The following is a 26,470-nucleotide window of genomic DNA, read 5'->3' as shown; positions in this document are numbered from 1 at the left end:
GAGAGATTTCTAAACATGGGGCGGTGAGGCCTGGAATTTGGGGACTTGCGACACTGAAGAACATCCAAGTAGCTAAGAAGCGCAGGAGATTTTTGTGGGTGTCTGTGAGTGTCAATGCTCAAAGGCTCATATTAAGGCCATTCCTGGGTAGAGTGTGCTAAAATTAACAAGAATCATCAATACATCCATTGAAGGCTTTTCATCAAAGCCGAATCTGCTCCCTCTTTCTACTTCTGCCTGACAGCAAACCATTATACTGCACGAAATGTAGTTCCTGGCGTAGCTGGGGAGCTGCAAACAATAAAACAGAGATGTCTGCCCTTTAGTCCGTGAGCATGGATAAGAAGGCTGGTCTATGGCACAGTGCCTCGAGACGCTGTTTCTGGTTTGGCTTTAGCTCAGAAGGGAGGCGCTCTGGGCCTCTAGGCCTGGCCCTTGGCCATTGCACAAGTTCCTTGGCTCTCTGAGGCTCACAAAGCTCCCATGCCTGCTTCCTGCGTTTTGTATCTACAACCTCACACTTTCTGCACCTCATTTACCTAGTATTGTTCCTGTTTAAAGTAATTTCAGATTTTTATCAGTTTCTAGATGTCTGCTTTTATTTTCTCATGAAGTTTTTCTGAAGGGTTATGTTAGTTGTGGCTGGGCATTGTTCTTTTTGATGGTAGGGGGGGTTGTCTGTCGTGGGTCTTGAACTCATGGTTCCGGATCCTCCCTGAGCTTTTCCACTCAAGACTAACACTTTACGCCTTCGAGCCACAGCTCCACTTCCTATTTCCTGGCAGTTGATTGCAGATGAGAGTCTCACAGACTTTCCTGCCCAGGCTGGCTTTGAACTGCAATCCTCAGATCTCAGCCTCCTGAGAAACTAGGATGACAGGTGTGAGCCACTAGCGCCCAGTATCTGATGTTTATTTTGGAAAGAGATAATTCCTCAGGGTCTCAGAAGGAGGCGCGCGTGGATTCCACTCCAGGCTGTGACTGAGCAGAAGCTTGGCCTGACCCTTCCAGGACCACAAAAATGAGGAGCTATCGGCACCAGGGTCATCTCCTTCCTCCTGTCCAGCGTGTGAGGCTCCCTTCTGGGAGGACCACTGCTGGAGGGTGCTCTCTGCCTCTTTCCCCCCTCGCCCGCTGCCTTTTCTGGTCACTCACAGAATGGGACTTCTTTGCTTGCTTACAGTGACGCCCTTCCACCCAGCACTGTAGAGGTAGAGGCAGAAGATTTGGAGTTCCAGAAGTGCTGGGCTATTCAAAAGAATTTTTTTTGTCTCAAAAGAAAAAAGAAAACAAGTACTAACTCTCTACAGCCTTCTGAACCAAACCAGACCATTTAGAAGTATTTTCTCATCTATTCCTCCTAGGAGATGAATTCATGGTGTAACCTGGTTGTTAGTTGTAATTGCAACCTAATCCAAGGATAATGTGTCTCCTTAGTCACCAAGGAAAGATCCACATCCCCACATCCTCCAAGGATTCTGGGAAATTGGGTGGCTCTGATTCCTGTGCATTTGATGCTATTTTTCCATCCAAAACCATGATAAAGTTTAATTTATGAAGTAGGCATGGTAAGAGATTTAGCAATAATAAATAATTAACCCCTCGTGCCCCTCCCCCCACACAACCTTGTACTCTTGTTAGGATGCTACACCTCCATCCACTGCTGATAGGATGAGAGGAAGGGAAGGGAATGGCGGGCTGTGTGCCAGGAGGTCAGACTACATCTGGACTCCGCTCATCCCAGGAAGACTCGGTGAGGACCTTCCATGCCTTCTCTCCTCACCATGCCAGGAAGGGGCCCCGCCCTCTGCCCCTTTTGTCCAGAAAGAGGCACTACCAGTTAGTCACTTAGTAACCATCTCAGTTACCCACGTGCTGTGGCAGCATCTCAGTGCCTGTGTTCAAATAGCTCTCAGAATAGCATGTAGTTTAAAACTTGTGAATGTCTTATTTCTGGAAATGTTCATTGAACATTTCAGACTTTGAATAATTGAACCTTCATTGGGTGAAACCAGAGACAGAGAAGATTATGATAATAACCAGCTCCACCCCATGCCCAGCTACGTGGTGTGTACTTAAGTCTGTCATCTTAGTGCCACCTGCTCTACCAGCTTCAGTTAGAAGTTCCAGGCTGTTTTACAAAAATCATTGCATTATCTTTAAGTAGTTGTACAAAGGAGTTGCCATTCAACAAAGAGTTTATGTCTTGATCAATGCCTCCCCTTTCAATGTTCTCACCCACTCCACCCACCTCGCCCCATCCCTCACTTTTCTTCATTTCTAAGTTATGTACTCAATTCTTTAGTCTTTTAACTTACATACACAATGCATCTCGATTTGTGTCACTCTTCAATATCTCACCCACCTTCCCTACCCCCCCCCGCAGTTATCAATTCTGTGACATATACAATGAGTTCTTGCCTACATTCTTCCCTACTTTCCCTTCATTCTTCTACCCCCCTCCACCTGGGCCAAATCCATCCCTCTTGCAAGCTCCCCTTTCCTGGTACTGATTTTGTTGGGTTTCACTTAGTCTTTCTAAGGAATTACACTATTTGAGCTCTCCATAGAGTCTATTAGACCTCAATTAACTCATCTGTAAACATTTGCACACCACCCAATGTGATTACGTATAGATTTATAGGCACTTTCTATTGACCACAAATGAGGGAAACCATGCAACCTATGTTTCTCTGGGTCTGGATTACTTCACTTAATAAATACAAGCAGGCATGCTTGTATTTTATTAAACTACTCTGAAAAGCACTGTGATGGTTCCTCAAAAACTAAACATTGAACTACCTTGTGACCCAGCAATTCCGCTCTTGGGCATTTTCCCAATAAAGCACAAACCAAGCTACACTAAAGTTACCAGTACAACCATGTTCATTGCAGCCTCATTTACCATAGCCAATATATGGAACCAGCACAGATGTCCTCCATGGCCAATGGCAAGAAAATGTCATACACACAAACACACACACACACACACACACACACACACACACACACACAATGGAATTCTATGCTTTTGTCAGAAAGAATATAACTGTACCATTAGTAAAAATAGGAAGATTTGGAAAAATTCTATCAAATGGAGTTCTGGCTATTATGGAATTTGCTTGATCTGCTTCATTCAATCCAAGGCTCTCTGTAACTGCACCTGTGTTTGATATTGAGATCTGAACCCATATCATAAACATGTTCTGTATTGAGAAGCATCTAGCTTTGGTCTCAGAGATGCATCATTTAAGAAAATATCTTTGGTTTCATTATCTAAAATTTCAATTTTAAAACACTTCAGGTTTCTACTATTTTTTATAAAATACCTATGTTCCAAGAGGGGGAAAAACAAAAGAAAATAAGTATTTTAAAGGTAGAGAAAGTCTTGTGGACAACTTAAGGATAAAAATTGCTCTGAAGAAAATAAGAGAGTAGCTAGTCATACTAAGGTCACTCAAAGAAGGAAGTGCACCAAATAATTTACTGACTTTTGTTTATATTGATTAACAATTCACTCCAAAAATCTCCCCCAGATTGATGAAATTTATCCCAGTGCATTAAAGCCTGTCAAGCTGCATGCATTAGTCAGCTGTCTGTCACTATTACCAATGATACACAGGCTTCTAAACCATTTTATAGCAAAGCATAGCATAGCATAGCCTAAAAATATTACATTGTTAAATCTATGTATACCCACCACTGTTCTAATCTAGGTTAGTTTCATTCAAGGCCACATATAGCTAGGACTTTGTGAATCATCCTTTTTGTGACCTTGTTGAATTACTCTTCTCATTTTGAAGAGCACCTAATATAGTATTATGTAGAAGAAAAAAATTAAAAGAAGGAAGATGATAGGAAGTAGAACTTTTGAAAGCTCACATATCCCACGTTTCTGTTCAAATTTAAATAGTGATTCTGATAGGTAGACTGTTCTCACATTTTTTAAAAATTATTTCACTAAGGATTTTGTTTGAAGGCTTTGTTCTTTATAGCTTTCAACCCAGAAATCGAAAGGTCAGCTCCATTCTTATTCTTGACCCTTCCCACAACTAATGGAATTACAGAAGTTCAGAATTAACATATCAATAAGGGTCATTTTTATCAAGTTTGGAGGAAATCAAAGGAACTTTTCTATCAGGAAACACATGTTCACATGTTCTGAGAATTTTTTTCCTTGATTTCCTTGATGTTATATTGATCTTTTTCTTTTCTATTCCTTTCTGGTTGTTGAATTTCCTGATCTGGTCCTTGTATTTTCTTCTTTACTCTTCTCTTTACCTCTCTCTATTTGTGTCCCCTCTGTGACCTTCCATGAGACATTTCAACATTTTCTGACTCCCCTACTGAGTTTCACATGCTATATTTTATGATAATGACACTTTCAATACCATGTATTTCCTGATAACCTTCATTTCTCCCAATAGTGTTTTGTGTTTGAGCAGCCCCTTCTTTCCCAGCTTCTGGGAGCCTGGGGTGACAGTCTACAGTTAAGAAAGGTTACTTACCAGCCATGTGCAAACCCATGCTCCAGGATGAACACGTCCATGATGGTCTTGGGTAGACACTGAAGGCTCAAGACTGCTTTTCCTGTCACCTCATCAGTCATCTGATCACACCAAACAGAGCTTCCAGATGATGCCTGCTCTATATAGCTCCTGAAAAGCAATATCCACAGCCAGCCAGGTTAGCAGAAGCAAACTAAACATGGTAGCATTGCATTATTGGTGGAGAGGAGGCCACAGTACCACAGTCCTCAAGTTTCTAGCTGCCTCAGGCTAGCTGATATTATAGGACCATCAAGCAAGGGGGGGAGGGGTGATGACCCTGACCAGATCTCAATGGGTGCACAGCCTAAACCAGACCCCGGAGGACAGGCGTCAGCTCCCGACTCCCTCACCAGTGCACTTAGCACTGGACTGGGAAGGGAGGGCCAAGGACACTCACCCAACAGGAGGATGGAGAATGTCATCCCTGGACCAACAAGCCAGGGAGGGTGCAAAATGGGCCAGGAAAAGACAGAGGGAAGCTAACAGACCCACAGTGCATCTGAGATGTGTGCCGGACAATGGCTTCTGGGGGCAGTCAGGATGCAGTGAAGTGCTCGTCCACTCAAAGCAGATGGCACTTGTTATCATATGATTTTTACCCTCAGGAAGTTATGCTTCCTAATGGCTTGGCACAGTATTATGGTTGAGTATGAATAAAATATCAAAAACTAAGTTCTATGTCCAGGTGATACAGAATTGCCTTGACCTCCTCGTAAATATCATCAAATCCAGCAAGGAAACACATTTTCTTTATTTCCAAACTAGGCAATAATGATGAGGTCAAGAGACAGATCATATGCATTTTAAAATACAGATAGAGAAAACTACAAAGAAGAAAGAGCACCGAGGTCAAGGTAATGAGCCTTTGCATATCATGTCCTGATGGAAATCCGTAAATGTTAAAATGTTTTAGGCAATTTCCTCCACACACATCTCCAGTCATTGAAACAGTAATATTTTCTAAATGTGGCACCGGTGAGGAAATAGCAAGCGTAAGGCTCATGATGAGAGGCAGATACTGTGAATAAATGACTGAGTGTTAGAAAGGTGTGGTGAAATAAAACAGGAATTAAGTTTGAGCTGGACTGAATTTTTGGTTTTGGTATGAAGAGCTAGAAACAGTTTCTTATTATGTAGCCAAGATGGCTTTCATCTCTTGATCTTGCTGTTTCAGCTTACCTGGTGATGGAATTAGAGCTCTATGCCACCACAAATGTCTTCTGAAATGAACTTTTCTTAAAAAAAAAAGCATCACATCTTTATTTAGATATATTTTCGTCTTAACATCCTTTAGAATTAAATGAGATTAGAAGTGAAAGTTACAAGCAAAGTGCAATTTATAGTTTTTATACATTGGTTGTTCAGATACCAAGCCTGGAAAACCTCAAAATGAGTATTGCTCTTTTATTTTTAAAAAAATCAGTCAAGCTTTTATACAGAAGCTACAGGGTGAGCTAATTTATTAGAAATTAAAGGCATGGAAACAAACACAGGAAAGACAATAACTGCATTCTGAGTTCTGCTCTGACCTTTATCTTTCAAAACAGTAACTCTCCAAAATTGCCAAAAGGTTAACTAATCTCTCCAAAGGTCACCTGTCTTTAAGCTAGTTTCAGTATATAAACGCTTTTCTGCTATCCTGGAGCAATCTATCAATAACTCATTAAAATAAGCACTGTTTCTTTCTTTAAAGTTTTTACTTTCTTGTAAGGCTATTTCCTCTTGGTCAATATAACATTTAGCATATGTCATAATTTACAGAGCTGTGATTATATGAAACTATGTAGTGTTGCTCTGCTAATTAAAATGGTTTTTCAGTACCTGCTGTATGCCAAGTCGCGTGGTAGCTGCTAGAAATGGAAGTTTGTACTTTTACATTAATAGGAGCCTCACAGTGCTGCATTCATTATTTGCTTGCACAAAATGAAGCAAGCGAAATGGCTGACCAACCTTTGGAAAGAGTATTAGCTCATGTCAACACTCCTAAATGATTCACATATTTTAAGACCTTTTCCACAGCCTTCAGTATTTCTCTCCTAACACCCTTAGCATTAATTTTTTTAATGTAAAATTCTGTCATCTAAAAGCACTAGTGCAAAAGCTTGTACTACTGGCTATTCAGCAGGCTGAGATTCTTAGATTCTTTGAAGCTGACTGGGCATGAAAGTCTGTGAGACTCTTATCTCCAAATAACCACAAAGAGCTGGAAAGTAGAACTGGGGCTCAAGACTTGAGTAAGTAAGGTAAGGGACATACCCAGTCCCTGAGTTCAAGCCCCAGGACTGTCATATACACACAAAACATCTGTCATCAGGATTTTTAATTGGCTTGAACACCACTGAAAGTTTAATGGTTTGATTGATAGATTTAAAACAGAGCTACCATTTGCAGAGGAGAGAGGATTTTGAAACCACTGACACTGAACTTGTCTTCTCTTTTGCAGTTTGATCCAGAAGTTTGTTGCTGTTACTTTAATTGAAATAGAAAATTTTATATATAATATTTGTTCCTTATTTAAAATTGAGACTCAAGAAAGGGCACTAACATGAGTCAACTACTACTCACCCCTTAATGAAGGCCCGGGGTGTCATTCAACTGACAGGGAAAAGTGTGAACTTCATGAAAGATCCTACTTCCAAAGGAATAATGTTTTGTCCTCTGAACGCAGGGAAAATTGCCATCAATGACAGAAGTACTCAAACAGCTTATCAATCTATTTTGCTTAACAAAGTCCTTGTTTTTGTCCTTTATAAACGCATGTTTTCAAAACTGAGTGTGGCATACATTCTCTAGACTTTTGGCCAACATAAAGAAGTATAAAACAGGCGATGTATCAGCATTATTATATCACAGCCAAGGAACATTTTGTGAGTTTTGTTTCAGTTGTGCTTATTGCTGTATTTCTATGTTTTTATATGTATGTTGTGGATTTGCAATGTAAATTCCATTTCTTACTAAGGGCTTCATTGAAAAGTCTTGAACAGCACTGAATTAGAACACAGAGTGAAACAGTAGTTTTAAAGCATCAACAAAAATAATGTCTGATTTCCAGAAATAAACATTAATCTCAGATTTCATTTTCCTACTGAAAATTCCAACCTTCATTGATTTGGAGATATGCATATTCATGTGCATTTGAAAGAGGACAAAAATGTGGAACTGCAATTAAAGAAAAATAAAAACAAATGAGAATTATTTAAAGATACTTACCTAAGTGGACGTTAAGAATAGAATATGAACTTCATTCATTATATCATTCAACTTAAATATACCCATGAGAAAAATTAAAATAAAATAGTTATTAAATGATTTATTATTGTACCTACGTGAGCTATCCAAAAAATTGTCTTAAATGAAAGTTTATAAATAATCCATATGCTTCAAAACACTATGTGCACTGAGATTTCCAATTCATTGAAAAGTTGGAGATGGCACTTTGTAATCTTTGTGTTTCATTGATGCCTTTTTACAATGCAAAATTAATCCTGTAATGCTTGTATATTTCCTTGATTTTGTATCTGCGTTCTTCCTAAGGTTAGGTGGTAGAGTGCTTACTAACTCTGACACTAACTCTGGTTACTAACTCTGGGGTCATCCTCAGCTTCCGTGGGTACTTACCCTGGAGCAAAGCCTGGACCTCCGTGGCCAGCCTGCAGGCCAGACCACCCCGCTGGCCAGCAGCGGGCCCCAGGACAACAGGAAAGGGCCTTCTACAGGTAAAGCAACCCAAAGCGGACACTGACTGTTCTGAAGAAGCCCCAGCTCCTTTTCCTCAGTCTGAGGAAGGGCTGGTCTCCAGTGGTATGATCTGAACATGAGTGTGAACACTGAGCCTTGGAGCCCAGCAACTCCAGTGCTGACTAATAGCAGCATCGTCCCGCCCTGACTGGAGACTGAGAACAGTCCAATGACAGATCAAAAGTGAATAAAATCTCCAACCAATGACTAGCCAAAATCAGGCAAATCCTCACGGAGACACCCAGGAAGTATGAAGCCATGGCTACACCACCTCTCTCAGTACTAGACCACCAAAAACTCATTAATAAAGAATATGAACTACCGTACACAGAAGGTTAAAAATGCGAAAGATCGATGAAAGTAAATGGCACAGGAAGAAACGCCAGAATTTACTACAAGAAATTGTACAAAAGAATGAAATGGAGCACAGGATGCCAAATGAGAAAGAGGAATTCAAAAACCATATAGAAATTCTTGAAAAAAAGATGAAGTGATGAAAATAAGGAGATTAATACATAAAAATAGACAACCATCTCCTTAGATGTTGGAGCGAATGGAAAACAATATATCATGGACTGCAAAGAAGCATACGTACAAGAACATGTAGATGAACATAGAGGAAAGAAATATAAAGAACTTTGAATGTGTGTATTTCACGTGAAAGACCAAACATATGAAGCATGTGAACAGAAGAAACAAAGGATATGAAAACAAAACCCACATCTGCCTAATAAAAATTAAAAAAATAAAAATCACATAATACCATATTGATTCCCACAGCAAGTCATTCTAGAAGCCAGGGGAATAATATGTTTGGGGAAAAAAACTCATCAAACATAGAATCAGCAAACACCAGTCCTTTAGCAACTGTTGAAACCATCCTCTGAAGATGAAGATAGACATTTTTATAAAGTAACCATTTTCATAATTTACTCCAACAATATTTTACCAAAATGAATGATACATACCTTCTTTCTCACTTAAATTAAATTAATTCCTTTTAAACTATAGATTTGGGCAAGGGATAGAGCTTAATGGTAAAGGCTAAGCCTGGCCTGTATGGGTTTAATCCGCAATGCCATCAAAAAACAAAAGAAAAACAAATCTATGTTGAGTTTTGGTTGAATGTATCATTGATAATAAGGGAAAAGAAAAATAGCATTAGATACGTAGGTAAGAATATTCAGATACAAATTAAAACAAAACTCAGAAGTGAATTAAGTGCTGACAAAATTAAGGGAGAATTGTCTAATTTTTGGTAGTATGGTATGCTCCACACAACGTAAATAAAATACCCACAAGGCAGAATCTGGACCAATTAAAGGAAAAACAAGAGCAGGGACAAGCAAATCTAACTTATGTTTTGAAAAATTTGTATACTTCCCCAAATTGTGGTACTGGTGTCAAAATGGGGAGAATATGGATATATATGTAGATACAAGTCAAACTTCAACTTATGATTCATGGGTATTGTTAGTAAAATGTAAAAAAAGCATGAATAAATAAAATTATCATAAGATTTCATGGAGCATAAGCCAGTGCTTATTGGGAAACGTCATGAATCGCCATGTCAAACTTTTTATTTGTGCTTCCCTGACAACCCAAGTCACATTCTTCTGGATGTGATGTAAAACTCCATATCTCCGGAAGAAAAAAATATTTACACAAAGTAAGTCCTAAATAAGAAAGAAATCTTTTATTTATGAATAAATATATTTAGTTCAAATTATTCAAATTTTGAATGTTATATGTATGGCATAAGCAGTATGTGGGGCACAATTAAAGTCATCGGAGCTGGTAATGATGCACGGGTCCCGAGAGTGGTACCCTGTGAGGGAGGTAGGAATAGCAAAGCAACACAAAGAAAGGCCAGACTCAATTATTGAAGAAATTGGTTGTAATTGTTGAGATATATTCTGTTATGCAGAAATTAACCAGGGTTCGGTGTTACAGATTTGCTATATCCACGAAGTAAAATTACTCACGAAATGATGGTATTATGTGACACACTTTCAGGTATATGTACTTTATACATATTTATCTCCTCATATAGCTGCTTTCTATGACTGGTGCAGAGGTCCTGCTGTGCTTATGAAATGAGAAGGAGGTGAACTATTTCTACATCAAATAGTTTTATCCTGTCATACTCAAGAAGCAACAAATAAGAAAGAGACAGCACAGACTTCTAAATTAGCAACACCATTGTAGCTAAACAGACAGAGAGATGCTTAGGGAGAAGATAGCAGAGATCAGTTGAAAACAACATGGTCTTGGAGGGGAAAAGAGTAACTCTGGTGACTCAAGATCTGAATGGCACAAGACTGCTCACAAGAAATGAGACCCTCTTCACCATCGTTATAGCTGTCGCCGTGCACAAGTCACACAGCCCATGGTGAGTGACTAATTCTGCATTTGACAACAGCAAAAGAACAGATGGATGTGTTTAGTTCCATAATAAATTATAAACTAGGAAAAACACACAATACTCGAGGTTGGGGGAAAAGTTCCCAGTGAAGGGGCTGTAAGTGGCCATTAAATGTAGAGTAGAACAGCGACACTGGAACGTTGATTGGTCCTGAGTGGTCTCCATGCTACCAAGGGCGTTGACACACCATTGTCAGCATGAATTAATTGATTACTGAGCAAACAAGCCGCCCCACATCCTCTGGGTTGGGACTCAAGAAGACCTGACTTTTTTGTTGGGTAAATCATTTTGTTCATTATTTTTAAAAGACAGAGCCACAAGAACCCAGTTTAGAAACACACGTAAGAAGGAACTGGTGAGGCGGTGTTGTCAGTGAGTGGACTCGCAGGGGAGGGCTGGTCAGCAAGGGATTTCGAGCAGACTCGTGGCCTTCTCTTCTCTGCTCAGCTGCCTGTGCTTCTTGCAGGCCCAAGCTCAGCCGGGAATGTGGTGGAGGCTCCAGTCCTGAGGCCCGTGCCTTGTCCTTGCAATCCGTCATGTACATGCAGCTCTGTTGCATACTGCATTTGCTTTTCATTAAAGGGCTACCTGCTCTTTCACTGTTTTATTGTGGTTTTTAAAAAAATAATCCAGTACTGTCATTTCCCTAACAAAATTGTTTTTAGAATACAAAGTATAACTATAAAAGAAAATACTGACAAATTAGGCTACACAGCAAGAAATTAACTCCTGTTCACAATAAACGCTTCTTAAAAAGGAAAGAAAAGCCAACACAAGGGGCGAAGAAATTTTAACCAACCTATTTGAAAAATGTCACAAGCAAAGGAGTTCTTAACTTCTTCCGTCAGCAATCTACAGCAGTGTCTGCTCTGCCGGGAACGGTGGAGAGCTCTCTGCTGTGACTGCAACCTCACCGTGCCGAGAGGATCCTCCCAGCCAGTGAGTATTTGGGGAGTAAATAAAATAACGAAGCATTTACGTCTCTTATTCTTGACTTTTTCTTTTGACGCTATCTTTTAATTTAGTCATGAATTACTAACTACCAGCCAATCTTGCTCCAAATGAAAACTAATGATGGCTTACACTTGAAAGCAAATACTCCACTGTGAAATACCTTCCAGAAACCCTTAAATTGAAGTGTTTCATGTAAAATGAAAATTCACTACCACGCACCATGAGTACGGAGGTATGCGCTGGAACCGTGCGTACTGGTTACCATGGCCGGAGCTGCCGGTGAGAAGAAGTGATGCTGTGTTTGTTCATTCCCTCACTCGCCCAGGCCCATGCGTGCCGACTCTGCCTCCGCATGGTGCCTGGCAAGTACTGGCTACTGGCATGGAAGGACAACGCATCGGCCGCTCAGCCTACAGCTGGAATCTATTCATACTCCACGAAACACAACCCGCATTTTCGATTCCGAAGAGTAGTGAGTGTAGAATGTTCACAGGAAACAAGAAGTGAGATGTTCTAGAAAGGGTAGGGAAGGGTTAAGAACCATCTGGTCCTATGGCCCATGAAGTTTGAGATGTGGAGTGATAATGGCTAGTCTAGGCAGGAGGGACAGCATACCACCCATTGGGCATACTGTAGAAACAAATGGTAGTCGTATTATTTAAAGCTCAGTCACAATGGTTGCGGAAGGGAGGAATTGAAGATAATCAGCAGAGAGGAAAGGTTAAAGGAGTTACTGAATATTCCAGAGAACCCCATGACCAAACCATTGGCAGTGCCAATGAAGATCAGCGTCCAAATTTTAGGCTTTGGAATCTGAGGACAGATAATATCCCTCAGGTGGAGACGCTAGGGATTGGTTCAGAACAAGTTTGGGATGCCCAGAGAAATGTCTAGTGAGATGCAGACATGAGGAGGAAGACTGACTTCAATCTGCAAAGCTGACTCAGAGATGACAGGACATAATAATGAAACAAAAGACTAATCTGGAGGGTGATTCTAATTTAAAAATGACTAGACAGAGGGAAAAATCCTATGAAGGAGACCAAGAAGCTACAGAGATGCAAACATGGAAGTCAAGGTTTGCCCCTGCCAAAACTGAGAAAAGTCCAGGCACTGGTGGCTCCCACCTGTAACCCTAACTACTCAGGAGGCTGAGATCTGAGGCTCAGGGTTTGAAGCCAGCCTGGATAGGAAAGCCCATGATACTCTTATTTCCAATAAACCACTCAGAAAAAGCCAGAAGTGGGGCTGTGGCTCAGTGTTAGCGCACTGCCTTGAGCACAAAATGGTTCGGGGACAGTGCCCAGGTCCTGAATTCAAACCTAGGACCAGCAAAAAACAACAACAAGCAAAAAAAAAAAAAAAGCAACAGAGGAAAGAGCACAGCAAAGAAGCAAGTCAGCTTAGAGTCCAATGAAGCCGCCGCTGTAACTAAAGAACTATAACGTTTTAAACACATTTACATAAATACATGTATATATGTGATTTTAAAAAATAGAAAGGGGAATGAAGCGGAACTTGTCCTGCAGTCATTCCAGAAATTTCCAGCACTTCTAAAGTCTTTAGAACCATTCCTTTGGAAAGAAAGATCTTTGAGGAAAGTTTTAAAAGAAAGTTAAAGTGGCTTCGGCTCTCCCAGGCACAGGAGAATGAAGGGAAGACTCCGTCTTCAACCTACAAAGACCCCCTCGGCACAGCTTCCCACGCGGTGAAGGGCTCTTGTGAGAGAGACTTCTGGAAGAAATACTTAGAAGCTGACAAGCTGGGGCAGAGAGTTCATGGGAAACACTGTCCTTGAGAATGGATTTGTGGCGGGGAGACAGCCCTGTCTGGCATGGCGTGGGGTGGCAAGCCTGAGAAATTACACCGAGCCCAACGCTGGCACCAGAGGACCGGCCCGGGGACTGAGGAAAACCGGGCCTGATAAGGAAGAATGTCTTCAGATGCTACCCACTGTGCTTGTAGACTAATTAAATACGACACCTTGTAAGCTGAAACCGTTTTTAACTCTAGTTAATAAGTGCAAGTGCCCTGTCACTCTGTCACTTGAAGGCTGGCTTGAGGTCTGCTCTGTGGTGGCATCCTTACCCTATAAGGCGGACGGCGCCAGAAGTGAAGTCTCACTCTCCACCTTTGACAGACTCACAAGCCAGGGGTGGGGGCCGGCGTTTTCCACGCGAGAATCAAGATTCCATATTTACTAGGTACTGTCACTTCTCTACTCTGAGAATATGGATGCTGACGCCATACCGCATGTAAAGAAGTGAGTACAAACACGCAGCATCCTTGTGTAGCAAATGAAATAATGTTTCCAAATCAGCAGCGTGCATTTTTTTAATTGATCCCATTAATATGAAAGTGGCAGGATTCTGGATGTTTCTCCGCAAAAACGATCTAGACTTTAAGTGGTATAATAGAGTGTTTTAGGAAGAGATGACCTTTTGTAACTGACGGGTGTGACTTATCGCCACCTCCTTCCATAAAAAAAAATGACCTCAGAGACTGTGACCGACACTTACAGAGAACGGCGGGCGTTCCTGTCCACATGTGCAACAGACCTCGGAGCCTCTGGGAAGGAAAAACGTATCATCACGGATGGTCTTTCTGAGTATAAATTTAGCCATTATTGATCTCATTATCCAGTCGAAGTAACTGAACCTTCAAGTGAGGGCAAGTGGAAGAAAAATGGTCCGATTATTTCACTTTGAATTTTAAACGACACACTGTCAAGTTTAAACTTAGCCAGCTAAAAATAACATAATGGAAAAAGGTGTTGTCAGCGAACTCCATAAAAATAGAAATGTTTTCATTACTTCAAAAATAATGAAACTATATTTTGGTAAAGAAGAAATCAACACTCCATTTCCCAACACTACTTTGAAAACAAATTAGAGAAAGATAATGTAAGAAGATCAGATGGAACACGCAGGAAACAAAAATTAGACTTCCCAAATAATTCAGTAGGAGGTGTAATGGAACCTAGAAATTAACCTCAGGGTCTCAAATTTTATTATTAGCTGCACACAAATTTTGGAAAGACCTTTTTCATTATAGTTTTCATTGAAAATATGGAAGTATGTGAGCTTATAGAATAGATGGTCATGTGTAGAGTGTTTATACAGTGTATATTTGTGTGTGTGACGTGTTTCAATGAAGTGGGACAAAAAATGAAAATAATTTGTTTTTCTAGGTTTTGTAACAATGTTTGAAAACTGAATGGTGTAATGAATCACACAATTTACTTAACTGTGGCGTGTTCTAAACGTCATTTGAAACATCTGTTAGGAATATAAGGGACATTATTGCTAATCTTCTCATTGGAATTTGCACTTTGTATTTAAAAGCATGATTGCAAGGGGAAATTCTGAACTGTTTGGTGTGAGGATCAGCAGGACTTACAATTTAGCATGTTGCTTTGGAAACAGCAGGGCCAGTCATTTCCATAGGTCTCTCATGACAGAACCCATGCCCCATCTCCGTTAGCCCGGATGCACCTGCAACATTTTCACTGCAGAGGTGATTTGTCCAAATGTAAATGGCAAATTTAAAAATCGCCAGACAAGTTTTATAAAATAAATCGACTTTTTAGAAACAGTTATCTACAAAACACGAAATATGAGAATTATACATAAAATTTACTTGATTATTTGGATGATTGTGAGACATACATGACATTTTAAAGATGACTTTGAGATGCCGTATTTTAGATTGTGCAAAGTAAGTCTCAGAATCAGGGTGTTGTTGAGGCTGAAGGAGATAGGCGGTGTGCATCTATGATCCCAGTCACTTAGGAGACTAGCATGTGGCAGGTCCGCTAGGCATCTTAGTGAATCCCTTTCTCCAATTATCAACTAAAAAGGACCAGGAGAGTGGTTCAATAACACAGTGCTTGCCAGGCATATGTGAGGCCCTGAGTTTGATCTTCAATCTAGCAACCGCCTCTAGAAAAAGTAGGCCTTATGGTGTCAACCAATAGTGAAGGGCCTAGGGGGACCAATGCTGACCAAACAATGACCCACCATGATGTGACTGTGACACACGGACACATTCCTATGGACACAGTTTGAGCTATTTGTGAAGAGGAAATCACAGAGCACTTTGAAAGGCTTGTACCAAGTTTTATTATTCATTCATCCGTTTAAAAATGAAGCTGGCTAACAGTCTGGACCCATGCAGTGCTCAGGATAAACGTGGCCCCTCGGAGGGGGACAGAGGCTGCCGTCCATCTTTGTCTCTGGGAGCCCTCCCCATGCTGGCTGCTGCGGTGACCCGCCCTGTGCTCGGGTGTGTGCGGGCATGGCCGCAGCCACCTGTGCTCTGAAGCCCCTCTGCGGAAGCTCCCCGTGCCGGCCATTTCTCAACCTTTGGAACTCTTTTTTGCAAACTCCTGTGTCTCCGCGGTCCTCTCCACAGGGTCCGTCGGTCCTTGGTCACACTCACATCATGTCATTAAAGAAAAGTACGCCTCGCCTCGGAAGACTCAACGGAAAGGGCGGAAGCTGTGCAGGGAGTCCTCTGCTTCCTAGTCACGTCGCCTCTGCGGATACAGCATGACCGGGGAAAGAATTATATTGCTTCTCAGATTAATGCAGAGCAACCACCTGCATTGAGCAGCTTCATTCACAAATCCTTTCAGCCCACATTAATCTCCCGCGTCCGGAGGAGAGCCGTGGCGCTAAACCCCTGGGGTGGGGTGAGGAAACACGAATCCGTTATCGTTCCTGGTATCGAGAACGAGGCTGACAAATCACACTCTGAGGACAGACACATCTTTGCACAGCTGCTCAGATGAGCAGGAAACAAAGGCTCCCCTGCCCACACCCCAGGGCACCTGACTCCAGGCTGAACTTGGATGACTACACAGAGCTTAACACGAACCTGTGCGGACGATAGTAACTGTTTCCCTTCATCAGAATACTGTTTCATAGGTAAATATTGTCACACAAGGAGGTTGGGGGGGCTTCCATGCTACACTTCTGCTAAGAGCAGCAGGCCTACGGCTGGTTCCTCACGCAGTCACGAAGATCCTTGAACTCGTGAACAGCGAGGCTCACTCAGCCTCCGCTATCTCTGCCTTAATCTCTTTCTCTCTAAATAAGTTCTTTCCGAAAACCCCAGCCAGGTGTCTTCCCCTGCTCCGGCCTCACGAGCAACCTGTAACAAGCTTTCCCATCATCTTCCTCATGCCGGTGTGTTGTCCGTTCTCAGATATCTCCCCAAATAAACATGCCAAGGCAGAAGTCATTCTCTGGTCATCTTCAGTTGGGGCGAGTGTTCCAGAAGGTGTGAAAGAGGATCGAGAGGCTGTGGGTACGCAGCTAAGGAAGCCACTGGAGAAAGGGTGGGAAGAAATGCAGTTCAGAGCTCCTCAACTGAAACAGGGCGAGGTAAACTTGGGGAAAGTGAAGGCTAGGTGGCTAGGTCAGCGGATGAGCTGGAGTGTCTATTCGGCGCTGTAGACCATGGTGTTCCAGTGTTTTCTAGCAGTGGGCATCTTTCAGAATGCTCTCCGATGTCGCATGCATTCGGCAGGCCGGGGCAGCGGTGGGTCAGGAGCATACACGCCCCGCGTGGAGCACTGTCCCGCACTCCTCCACCTCCCCACAACAGGACTTTCACAGTCACTGGCTTGGAACACTTCCTAAAATCCTGAACTGTAGGGCGTGGTTTTTAATTGACCAACTCCTTAGACACCTAAACGTGCTGAAACTTTGTCACTAATTACAGAATACAGGGCACATTTGAAAACCAACATGGCTCTACGTCTTCCTTCACATCTTCAAGTTGGAGAAAGTAAGGCCTTCATCAAGACTTTGGACAGGGCGGTCTCCACACTTCGCTTTGCTGCAGTGAGTTAATAATGCTCTCCACGACCTGCTCTTGTGTTCATTTCTAGAACGGTTCCACCAAAGGTCACCTCCCTGTACACTGTGTCGCCGTGCTGTGACGCTTACTTGAATGGGTGGCCATGCCTTGACATCCACAATCTCTAACTAATAAAAAAAAAAAAAACCATTTGGATTACCTGTAGATGAGCTCTGTTTAAATGTATTTGAAGCATAGTCGAGATTTATGTATCTGATTCAGCTTCTGCTTACCACTCAAGTTAGAGGATGCCATTTCAGATCTTTCCAATAAAACATCACTGAATGGAATGCTTCATTTTATCTTTTTTCTCCATTCATACCAAGAAGAACAGGAGGAAGATATGGCTCAGAGGTCACTTCATGGTCAACCCTCAGATCACTTATAATTAATAAATGAGAAAGCTTAGGCTTTTCCCATGATCTCATCATGGTTAAATGCAGTAACAACTTACCATCCTCTCTGAGTGTGTGTTAAGAGCAGGAATGTGTCACAGTTGGACAATCAAAGGACAGTTACTGCCAAATTGAGTTCAGAAGAGTTTTATCTGGATTGAAGACCAATCCTAGGTGGTTTCTTGGTCCGCGGTGGTTTGGAGTCACCCATTGTGCTCTCACTACCGTGAACAAAGAGAAAGGCCTTGTCTTGAAGAACAACCAGAAGTGTCCAGTCATTGGAGGATAATGGCAGGATTATTAATAGGTGGTTAGGAGTGTTTGATTTATTATTTTATTCGGTTCATTTTTGTTGCACTTTTCTTACCATCAATAACTTGAATGGAACACAAAATGCCAGGTGAGCTCATGGGAAGGTGTGACTCGGATTGTAAAAGAATTTCCTTTTATAAGGGACCTTGTTCGGTTTGACTCCATCCCAAACAAAATTCAACTTATAACCAAAATCGAGCTCTGGGAATTAACCCCTGTCTCCAAATCAATGAAAAGCTTACAGAGAATAGCCAATGTTCGAAAATCTTCAGGTGTGACACCCTTTAAATAAATACTTTCTACATATTCCCATTAGTATCCACCAATGGAGAGTGGCTCTAAGTGGAGAGATACAGACAGACCAAAAGACAGACAGATAGCTCTGTGTGTGTGTGTGTGTGTGTGTGTGTGTGTGTGTGTGTGTGTGTGTGTGTGTGTGTGTGCATATTTACATGTTTGAAACCTTTGGATTTTTTTCAAAGTTTATGTTTTTCAAGTTTATTCAGAGCACAAGAGCTTTTTAGTAAATAGTTACACTTCTTAAAAGATGACAGTGCCAAACCTAGTTTACAACCATGTATTTCAGCGACTGTTTGAATTGTCATCATTTATTTCCATACACACTTTACAAGTCAATAAACGGTGAGCTTTGCAAATGCTGAGCACAGCAAGATGGTCCAACCCTAAGTCAAACACGCACTATTATGTTCATCAGCTACCTGATTCTGCTAGAATTAGCATTTTTCCAAAATGTACATTTTGTTAAAAAGCCTTCACCCTCTCCCCTGATGTAAATGTTACCTAGTTAATATCTACGCATTAACAAAACACCAGGGCTTTTTTTGCCTTCCAGGGTTACACCTATTTCTGCAGTGAGCTCAGGCGGGGTGAGTTTACTCCTTTGTTTGGAACACGCACTCGCAAAGGGCATCTGCTTCACACGGAGCCGTGGGTTAACTCTGCGCCATTCCCGCATGAACCGTTGCATGTGCCAAGTGGTCAGGACGATCCTACTGTATGAACAGTCACTCGTGCTCACAATAAAGCTAAGTGTTTTAGAATCTGTTACACACGTAGTCATGATTTCAAGTTTCGCACACAGAAAAATACCCAGTGTTTCTTTTGTCCTGGAGGTGACTTTAAAGGATGTGGACGTCTCCCTGCATCTACACAGCCTGGCTGAACTTTCCTGCCCGGTGTCTTTCCTTGCAGATGTGAAGACTGCCTACAGCCTTCCTGAAAGGACCTTCAGACCTCTGTGTGACCGGCCGGCCAGCCTGCTCCCTTCTTAGAGTGTGCCTTCTCCTCCCTCAGCCCAAGATGGCGGCGCTGCTCTCCTTCCACTTACAGGGAATTCACGCTTTGGTCCTGAGGGAGCAGAAGACACACACCACCAAGTGCTCCAAAGGAGTGGTAGGTAGGAGCTGCCTGCAACCAACCTCAGCCAGAAGCCCGGTCGGTGCGCAGCTGTTCATTTCTGCCTCTCATTTTACCTTGCTGTGCTCACACTTTTCTATTCTCCGCATTACTTTTGGCCTTTCTTGTTCTCCGTTTAAACTGAGGGAATTCAGAGCCATTTCCAAGTGTAATTAGAGCAATCTGCATATAAAAGGCGCTGTGTCCTACCCGGGGTTGAACGGGAAAGCAAATACTTTCAAAGAAGAAAATGAGAAGTGATTCCCACAGCTGAAATTCACTAAAGTTAATTCGTGGTACACCTGATGAGAACAGTTTTATTATTATTTTTTTAACCAATAGATTTATCCAGAAACTGGTGAGATATTTTTGAGAAAGAGAGAGAGAGGAATAAAGGGCTGACAACTGAGGAGGGAAGGAAGCAAAGAAAGGGTCAACGTACATTTCACACAGTGTAGGGAAAACAGCTACATCACACAGAATAAGATTCAAGTCTTGCTATTACTGTGAGACAGAGGGGCTCCCTTATGTAGCCTACTGCGATTTATCATTGCTAAACAATGCTCCCCACCAGGCCACAGCCTGAGCCATACAGTTTGTGGGGTGTAGGAATTTAGTCCAGCTTAGCTGGGGCTCCCGGCTAAGGTTGCTTTATCACGTTGTTGGTTGGGGCGTGGTCGTCTGTGAATCTTGGCTTTGGGGCGCACTTCACTGCTCACTCCTGTGGTGGGGGGGTGGTCTCTGTGCCTTTCCACACGGCCTCTCCGCACAGCTGCTTCCACAGTATCTCTGCAAGCAACCCAAGGGGTGGGGAGGGATGAGCACGTTAGAAGCTCCTTACACTAGAAACAACATTCATTTTAACCACCTCAGGTCACTCCCCCCGGCTTCTGCCACACTGAGTTTGTAGATGACTTCTTCAGTGACAAGTTTGCTACTGCCTGCCAGCAACTGCAAGATGGTGCCACTGGGATTGTGGGTGCCAGGAGGTGTCTTTATAGGCCGTTATAGAAGATGTCTACCGTATGCGCATACGTGCATGCGTGCATATGTGTGTGTGTGTGCATGTGTGTGTGTGCGTGCGTGTGTGTGTGCGTGCGTGTGTGTGTGTGTGTGTGTGTGTGTGTTCTGTAGGTCTCTTGTTTGTGTGTCATCGTCATTTCTTGGTTTTTTGTTGGTTGTGGAGATTGAACTCAGGGCCTGGGCGCTGTCCCAGTGGAATCATTACGTAAAAACTTTTTTGGTCCTTATTCATCTCATGAAAGCCTTATTTAGCTTTTAGCCTACAGCTCTCCAAATTATACTCTAGTTAGTTTGAGAAAAAGTTACCTCAATCTGTAAATTAAGTTTTTTTTTTTAAGATTGAGTTTTTCTTTCATGAAAAATTAGCATCGGAAGAGCCCGCAAACAAAATGTGTGTAAAATCTGCAGCTCACGGAGTCCTTAGCACACTGGGTCCGAAGCATATGGTTGTCCTAGTTCAGACAGTGGAAGTGTCAGGACGCGCCAATTCTTAATTACCACCTCATTAACACCCAGGTGTCAATTTCTGGTGGCAAAGGCAATACGCAAATGGCCTAGTTTCTGTCATGCACAGTATAATTAAACTGACCTCCAGTGCAGAAGCTTGCTAGTTGCCTGATACTATTTAGATACTAATTTTAGGCACTACTTCAAATAGAATAAGGTGGTGAAAGTGCTGCAAAATCTCGTTTTTATAAGCAATTATCATCGTAAAGATAGTTGTGTAGCGAATCACTGAATAGTCTATAAAAAATAACAATGTATGTTACACACTGGATTGCAATGTTATTGAGCTAAACTGTCATTAGATCTCAAGATAAAGATGAGTTTCAGAACAAAAGCAAAAAATAAATTAATGCAATAGTTCCACTTGGACACACTTGAATTATGTGTTTTGCAATGTTATTTACTGGTATGTAATGAAAGAAGTAAGTGTTACTTTTAGATTTTCATGCTTCATTCTCAAACATAGCATTTTCATAAATTTGAAATTTTTGCTTTTAAATTTTCATGCTTAACTCTCAGACATATTACTTCTCAGGAAAACCCGAGCAATATTTTTAAATGTATTAATGAGAATCACACATGCAAAATCTCAACCACATAATGTCAGGTGTCATGTGATGTTCTCCATTACACCCACAGGAGTTTGCAAATTTTGTCCAAAGTTCTTTTTCAGTTCTCTGAGCAAAGGAGAGTTGTGTTCATGTACTAATATTTCCTCCCCACTCCCTCCCCATGTCTATAAAATATAGAGAGAACTAAAGGGAAAGCTTATACATATTTTTTGAGCCAAAGAAGTAAGGAAACCATTAGGGCACTGTTTGGGAAATATCAGACTAAACAGGTTATGATTGACTTATTCGTACTGAAAGAGAAAGCATGAAGGAAAGCAATTTGCTTTACAGAACATTGCAAAGTCTCAGAAGTTGACAGGGCACACCGGCTCTGAGGGAGGAATGGAAAAATTATCAAAATGTTTAAAGAGTATGAGGGAGGAGCAGCTGTACCCGAGTGTCCTCCTCTGCTGCTCAGTGAGCCGCCATTTCCTCTCACTTGTCGCCGATTTACTGAAGAGAGCGTCTAGGGGGGACTGCAGCAGCCTCAGTGAGTGTGCGAATCTTCATCACTGAGAAACGTCTGCAGCCAGGGCCACTCAGCCTTCTGTTCCCAAGTAATTTTCCAATAACATGTGCCCAGACTTATGCCAAGAGGCAGAAGATCTGAACAGTATCTCTGCCGAAAAGCTACCTTGCTCAAGAAGAAAAAGATGTCTAGATAGAGAATCAAGAGGCGCTGTATGGACAAACATTCTCCTCCACCTCTTCTCCACGAGTTTGCTTCAGAGCACTCATTTACACAGACAGTCAAGGATAGCATTTTTTATCTTTCTTTTTGTCAGCTCTGTGCACCACACTCAGGCTCTCCCTCATGCCAAGTAAGCAGATTCCCACGGAGCTACACCTTCCAGGCAGACATTTCAACAACGCTCTATTCCATGTCCAGGAGAGCCACTAATCCAGAAAAAAACAAAATGTAAAATGAATGATGATCCAAATATGTAGATGAGTAAGGGAAAAAACATATATATGTATATGTGTAAGCGAAATAAACATATATATGTATATATATATATATATATATATATATATATATATATATATGAAAATACCTTCAGTATCTTTAGTAAGAAGTGTTCATGGAAATTACCCAGAATCAAAAATGACAAAAGTAATCCTGAAATTATAAGCTCAATCAATAGAAGTCTAGCAAACAATCACTTTCAAAGATAAAAAGTTTAGCTTTGGGTAAAAAAGTAAAAGATTAAAAAACTCAATAAATCATGAAATCTCTTAGAAAGTAGATGTCAAAAGTACTGAAAACAGGGAAGAAAATCTCAAACATTTCAACAGGGCACTGATCCCCTGATGTAAGTGATCCAGAGATGAAGAAAAAAGATAGGGAATCATTTGATTAAAATAATTCGAGAAAGGTTTTCAACATCTGAACGTCTGGGGCTTCAACATGGAAGAAGTTGGGGTGCGGGCCGCACGGGGGAGATATCCACCCAAGGGCACCAGCTCTGTGGGGGTTTTCAGAGCGAGGTGACAGAGCATCCCCAGCGAAGCTGCCGGTGGCCGTGCCGTGCTTTGGAGGCCATTGTGACAGATGTTTGGAAGTGAGGCCTGGTCCCCATCAGGACCCCCGAGCAGTGGTCCAGGGCAGTCAGAGCACCCCCTCTGCTGCTGCTCTTCCCTTCGGCCTTGCCCCTGCCTCAGTCTCCCCAGGTGATGGCCGAGTCCCCAGCTGTGAACCACCTGTTGGTAGATGTGATGAAGCATTTGATACCCAGTATTGGGAAAGCCACCGCGTCGGTCCCGGGGAGCGCCTGCAGCCAGTGCATCAGGGATTGTCGGCCCAGCCGTGCTGCTGGCTGGTGAGCTCCAGACCAAGACTGGCCACCCAGCACTGGGAGGAGACACGCCCTCTCATCCTGCAGGAGCGAGGGAGAGCGGAGGGGAGGTCCCTACTACAGATGGGCACTGGCCTCTCCGAAGGTCGGTGCCAGCCGTGGTCAGATGAGCCGAAAGTCATGACCTAGTGAAGTATTTAGGAGGAGCCCACACCTTCTGATGAAATCTGAGCGAAAGGAAATTCAGAAATGGCGGGGAAGGGTCAGGGCCAGGTGGATGTTGGAAGGTAGCAGGCCAGGGCTTCGAGGAAGAGCCCGGCAGGCTGAGCGCGCAGTCCTCTGCTGTGTGGCTCGAGATCGCCCATCTCACCACCGAACCCAGTGCCACGGGGCACAGGGAGACGGGTCACGTGACCCCCAGTTTAAGCCCAGGACTGTTTATTTTCATTTACTTTTGGTGCTTCCGGCTGGGTCCTCTACCAGTGGAGCCAGGTCTGCACACAGATGCCTTCTCCAGGTGCTCCTAAAGCCAGCCTGCCCCGTGAGCCTCCCGCATTTCACTTTAATGGCCTTGGGAATGGCCCGCATGGCCACCGGACGCCACCTTTTCCTTTTCGGCAAGCTGGAGTGAAAGCGCCCCTAGCCCAGGCCCAGGCCGAGGCTGGGCAGGGGCTGATGCACTTGTGTCTGGCCTGGGCTGGCCTTCCACTTCCATCCCCCACGGCCCACCTGCCAAGCCAGCTTGCCAGGCTTGCCGGGGGCTGGTCCACCTGTCTGTACACCACGTGGCCCCATCCTTGTGATCCCAGGCTCGCCTCCTCTAAACTGCGCTCGGCCTTGCCAGGCCCAGGTCCTCAGGCCTCCCGTGGGAGCTGCAGACGATGCACGGCCCAGGCCCAGGCCCACCGGCCCTGTGGTCTGGTTCCCAGACTTGAGGACGAACCCCACAGTGTGAGAACTTCCCAGCCGTGCCAGCCGGCCTCCCCGAAAGATGGACAGTGCACAGTGCCCGCCACCTCCTGCCACCTCCCGCCAGCCAGTGCCGCCACCCGGAGCTCGCAGTGTGTGTGTTATTTGGTTTGTTTTGCTGTGGGTCACACCGAGGTCCTTATGTATGACGGCATGCGGCGTGCCGTGAGCTCATGACCACACGTTCAGGCAGCTCATGACCTAAGTCCTTTCTTGCTTCCACGCATCCTCTCTTGGACTAATTAGCCTGCCAGGCAGCAAGCAGCCGGGTACAGACCAGGCCACAGTCTGTGCTCTACCACGTGAGCCATAGCTCCACGTCTGGACTTTCTTCTTCTGGTAGTTAAGTGGATTTAAGAATTTCTAAACTAAAGTAATCAAAGAAAGAGCAAAGATCTTGACAGGAAGTAGAGAGCAGTTGGGAAATGAATGTGTGAACAGGAGAGACTGCAGTGGTAGAAGATGGCTGGCTGGCATCTTCCTCGGCACATGGACCAGGCCTGCATCTAGGAGACATCCACGTGGCCCCCCTGCCCACGCCTCCCTGGTAAGGATGCTTCTACACTGTCAGAGGACACGTTTGGAAAAGAACTTGCAACCTTTTATCTTTCTTCTAGGAAGAGTTAAATCGTTAAAGAAATATAGTTTAGCCATTGATAAACTATAATTTCTGTTCATATGTACAGTTTTAAATGTGTATACTTGTTTGGCTACTTTGAGCTCTCCTTTCTTTCCTAGTGTTATTAGAGAAATCTGTAGGTAATGTTTTAGTAGAAAATTCTGTACATTACTAATGAGAAACATTAAAAGATCAAGAAGAGAAAAAAAAAGAATTTCATAAACTTTCCAGCCTGGGCTGGCTTCAAATTGTGAGACTCAGATCTTAGCCTCCTGAGTAGCTAGTTGTTGCTGACTTCTACTTTTGCCTGTTTGCTGTCAACATGACATGCTATGAGAATACATAAAATACATTAAAATATTTCACTTTAATGTAAACCTATAGAAGGACATTCACACCTGTTCTGGGATTCACAGGGTAAGTTTAATGATACTTCATATTAAAAATGAGACTCATCCTTATAGATGAACTGGTGGTAAAGAAAGAAGACTGAAATCTTAAAATATACTGTGAAGTTTTAGATGATGTGCCTCACTTGAACAGTTTAAACTGTAGTTTATTGCTAGGATTTCAAGATAAAATAAGACACAGACCAGGAAGTTAGCAGGGTCAGCCTGGTTAAGAATTGAGAGTGAAGAAAAAAGTAAGAGTGAAATTTGTAGTTAGATGTTTCCATGAGTTGGCCAACATCTTGAGTGGTAAAATGAGGACCTGAATATTTTCAAGGCCTGTTTGGCAATTAAGTAATGGTATTAGGAGAAGCTCACTTAAGAAAGAAAAAAGAGATTGCTGGAAGAAAATCAGATTGTTAGTAGTCAGAACCAGCAGTGAAGTCTGGGATGGTGTGTGTGTGCGTATGTGTGTGTGTGTGTGTGTGTGTGTGTGTGTGTGTGTGTGTGTGTGTGTGTGTGTGTGTGTGTGTGTGACAGCACTGGCGGGGGTTTGAACTTAGGCCTAACGCTCACTATACTGTACCACTTGAACCATGCCACCAGCTGTTGTTGCTGATCATTTTGAAGATGAAAACCACAGTCCCACTGGTCCGTCTTGTGAGTAGCTAGGTTGACAGATGGGACCCACTGAGCACATTTTCTGTTTTATTCTTTTTAATGCCTTGCATAAAAGTATTTGCTAAAACATAATTTTAATTCAAATGAAGAGGAAAGAAAAGTAGGTTTTTAGAATTGTTAATGTTTTTATTTATTTTTATTAGTATTTCTTCATCTTTCATGTGTGTGTCACAATAAATCAGAGCGGAATGAACTTAATCTGTATCTTTTTGATATTGGT

The 26,470-nt window shown here is 42.7% G+C and overlaps 1 protein-coding gene across 1 annotated transcript in view; it reads right to left on the bottom strand.

Annotated features, from left to right (window-relative positions):
- Window positions 1–18,482: 18,482 nt before the first annotated feature.
- The window catches only part of Pcdh10 (protocadherin 10), a 50,890-nt gene continuing 42,902 nt past the window's right edge, over window positions 18,483–26,470 (bottom strand). Inside the window, exon 5 of the mRNA XM_070022093.1 lies at window positions 18,483–20,444. Coding sequence (XP_069878194.1) covers window positions 20,371–20,444 — 74 coding nt within the window. The 3' untranslated portion in view covers window positions 18,483–20,370. The remainder of the gene's footprint in view (window positions 20,445–26,470) is intronic.

Source organism: Dipodomys merriami, unplaced genomic scaffold, assembly GCF_024711535.1.
Source record: "Dipodomys merriami isolate MVZ:Mamm:240054 unplaced genomic scaffold, mDipMer1.0.p SCAF_15, whole genome shotgun sequence".
In the NCBI taxonomy this organism is placed as follows: domain Eukaryota; kingdom Metazoa; phylum Chordata; class Mammalia; order Rodentia; family Heteromyidae; genus Dipodomys; species Dipodomys merriami.
Note: the sequence above shows the minus strand (reverse complement) of the source record. Positions and strands in the feature narration are given on the sequence as shown.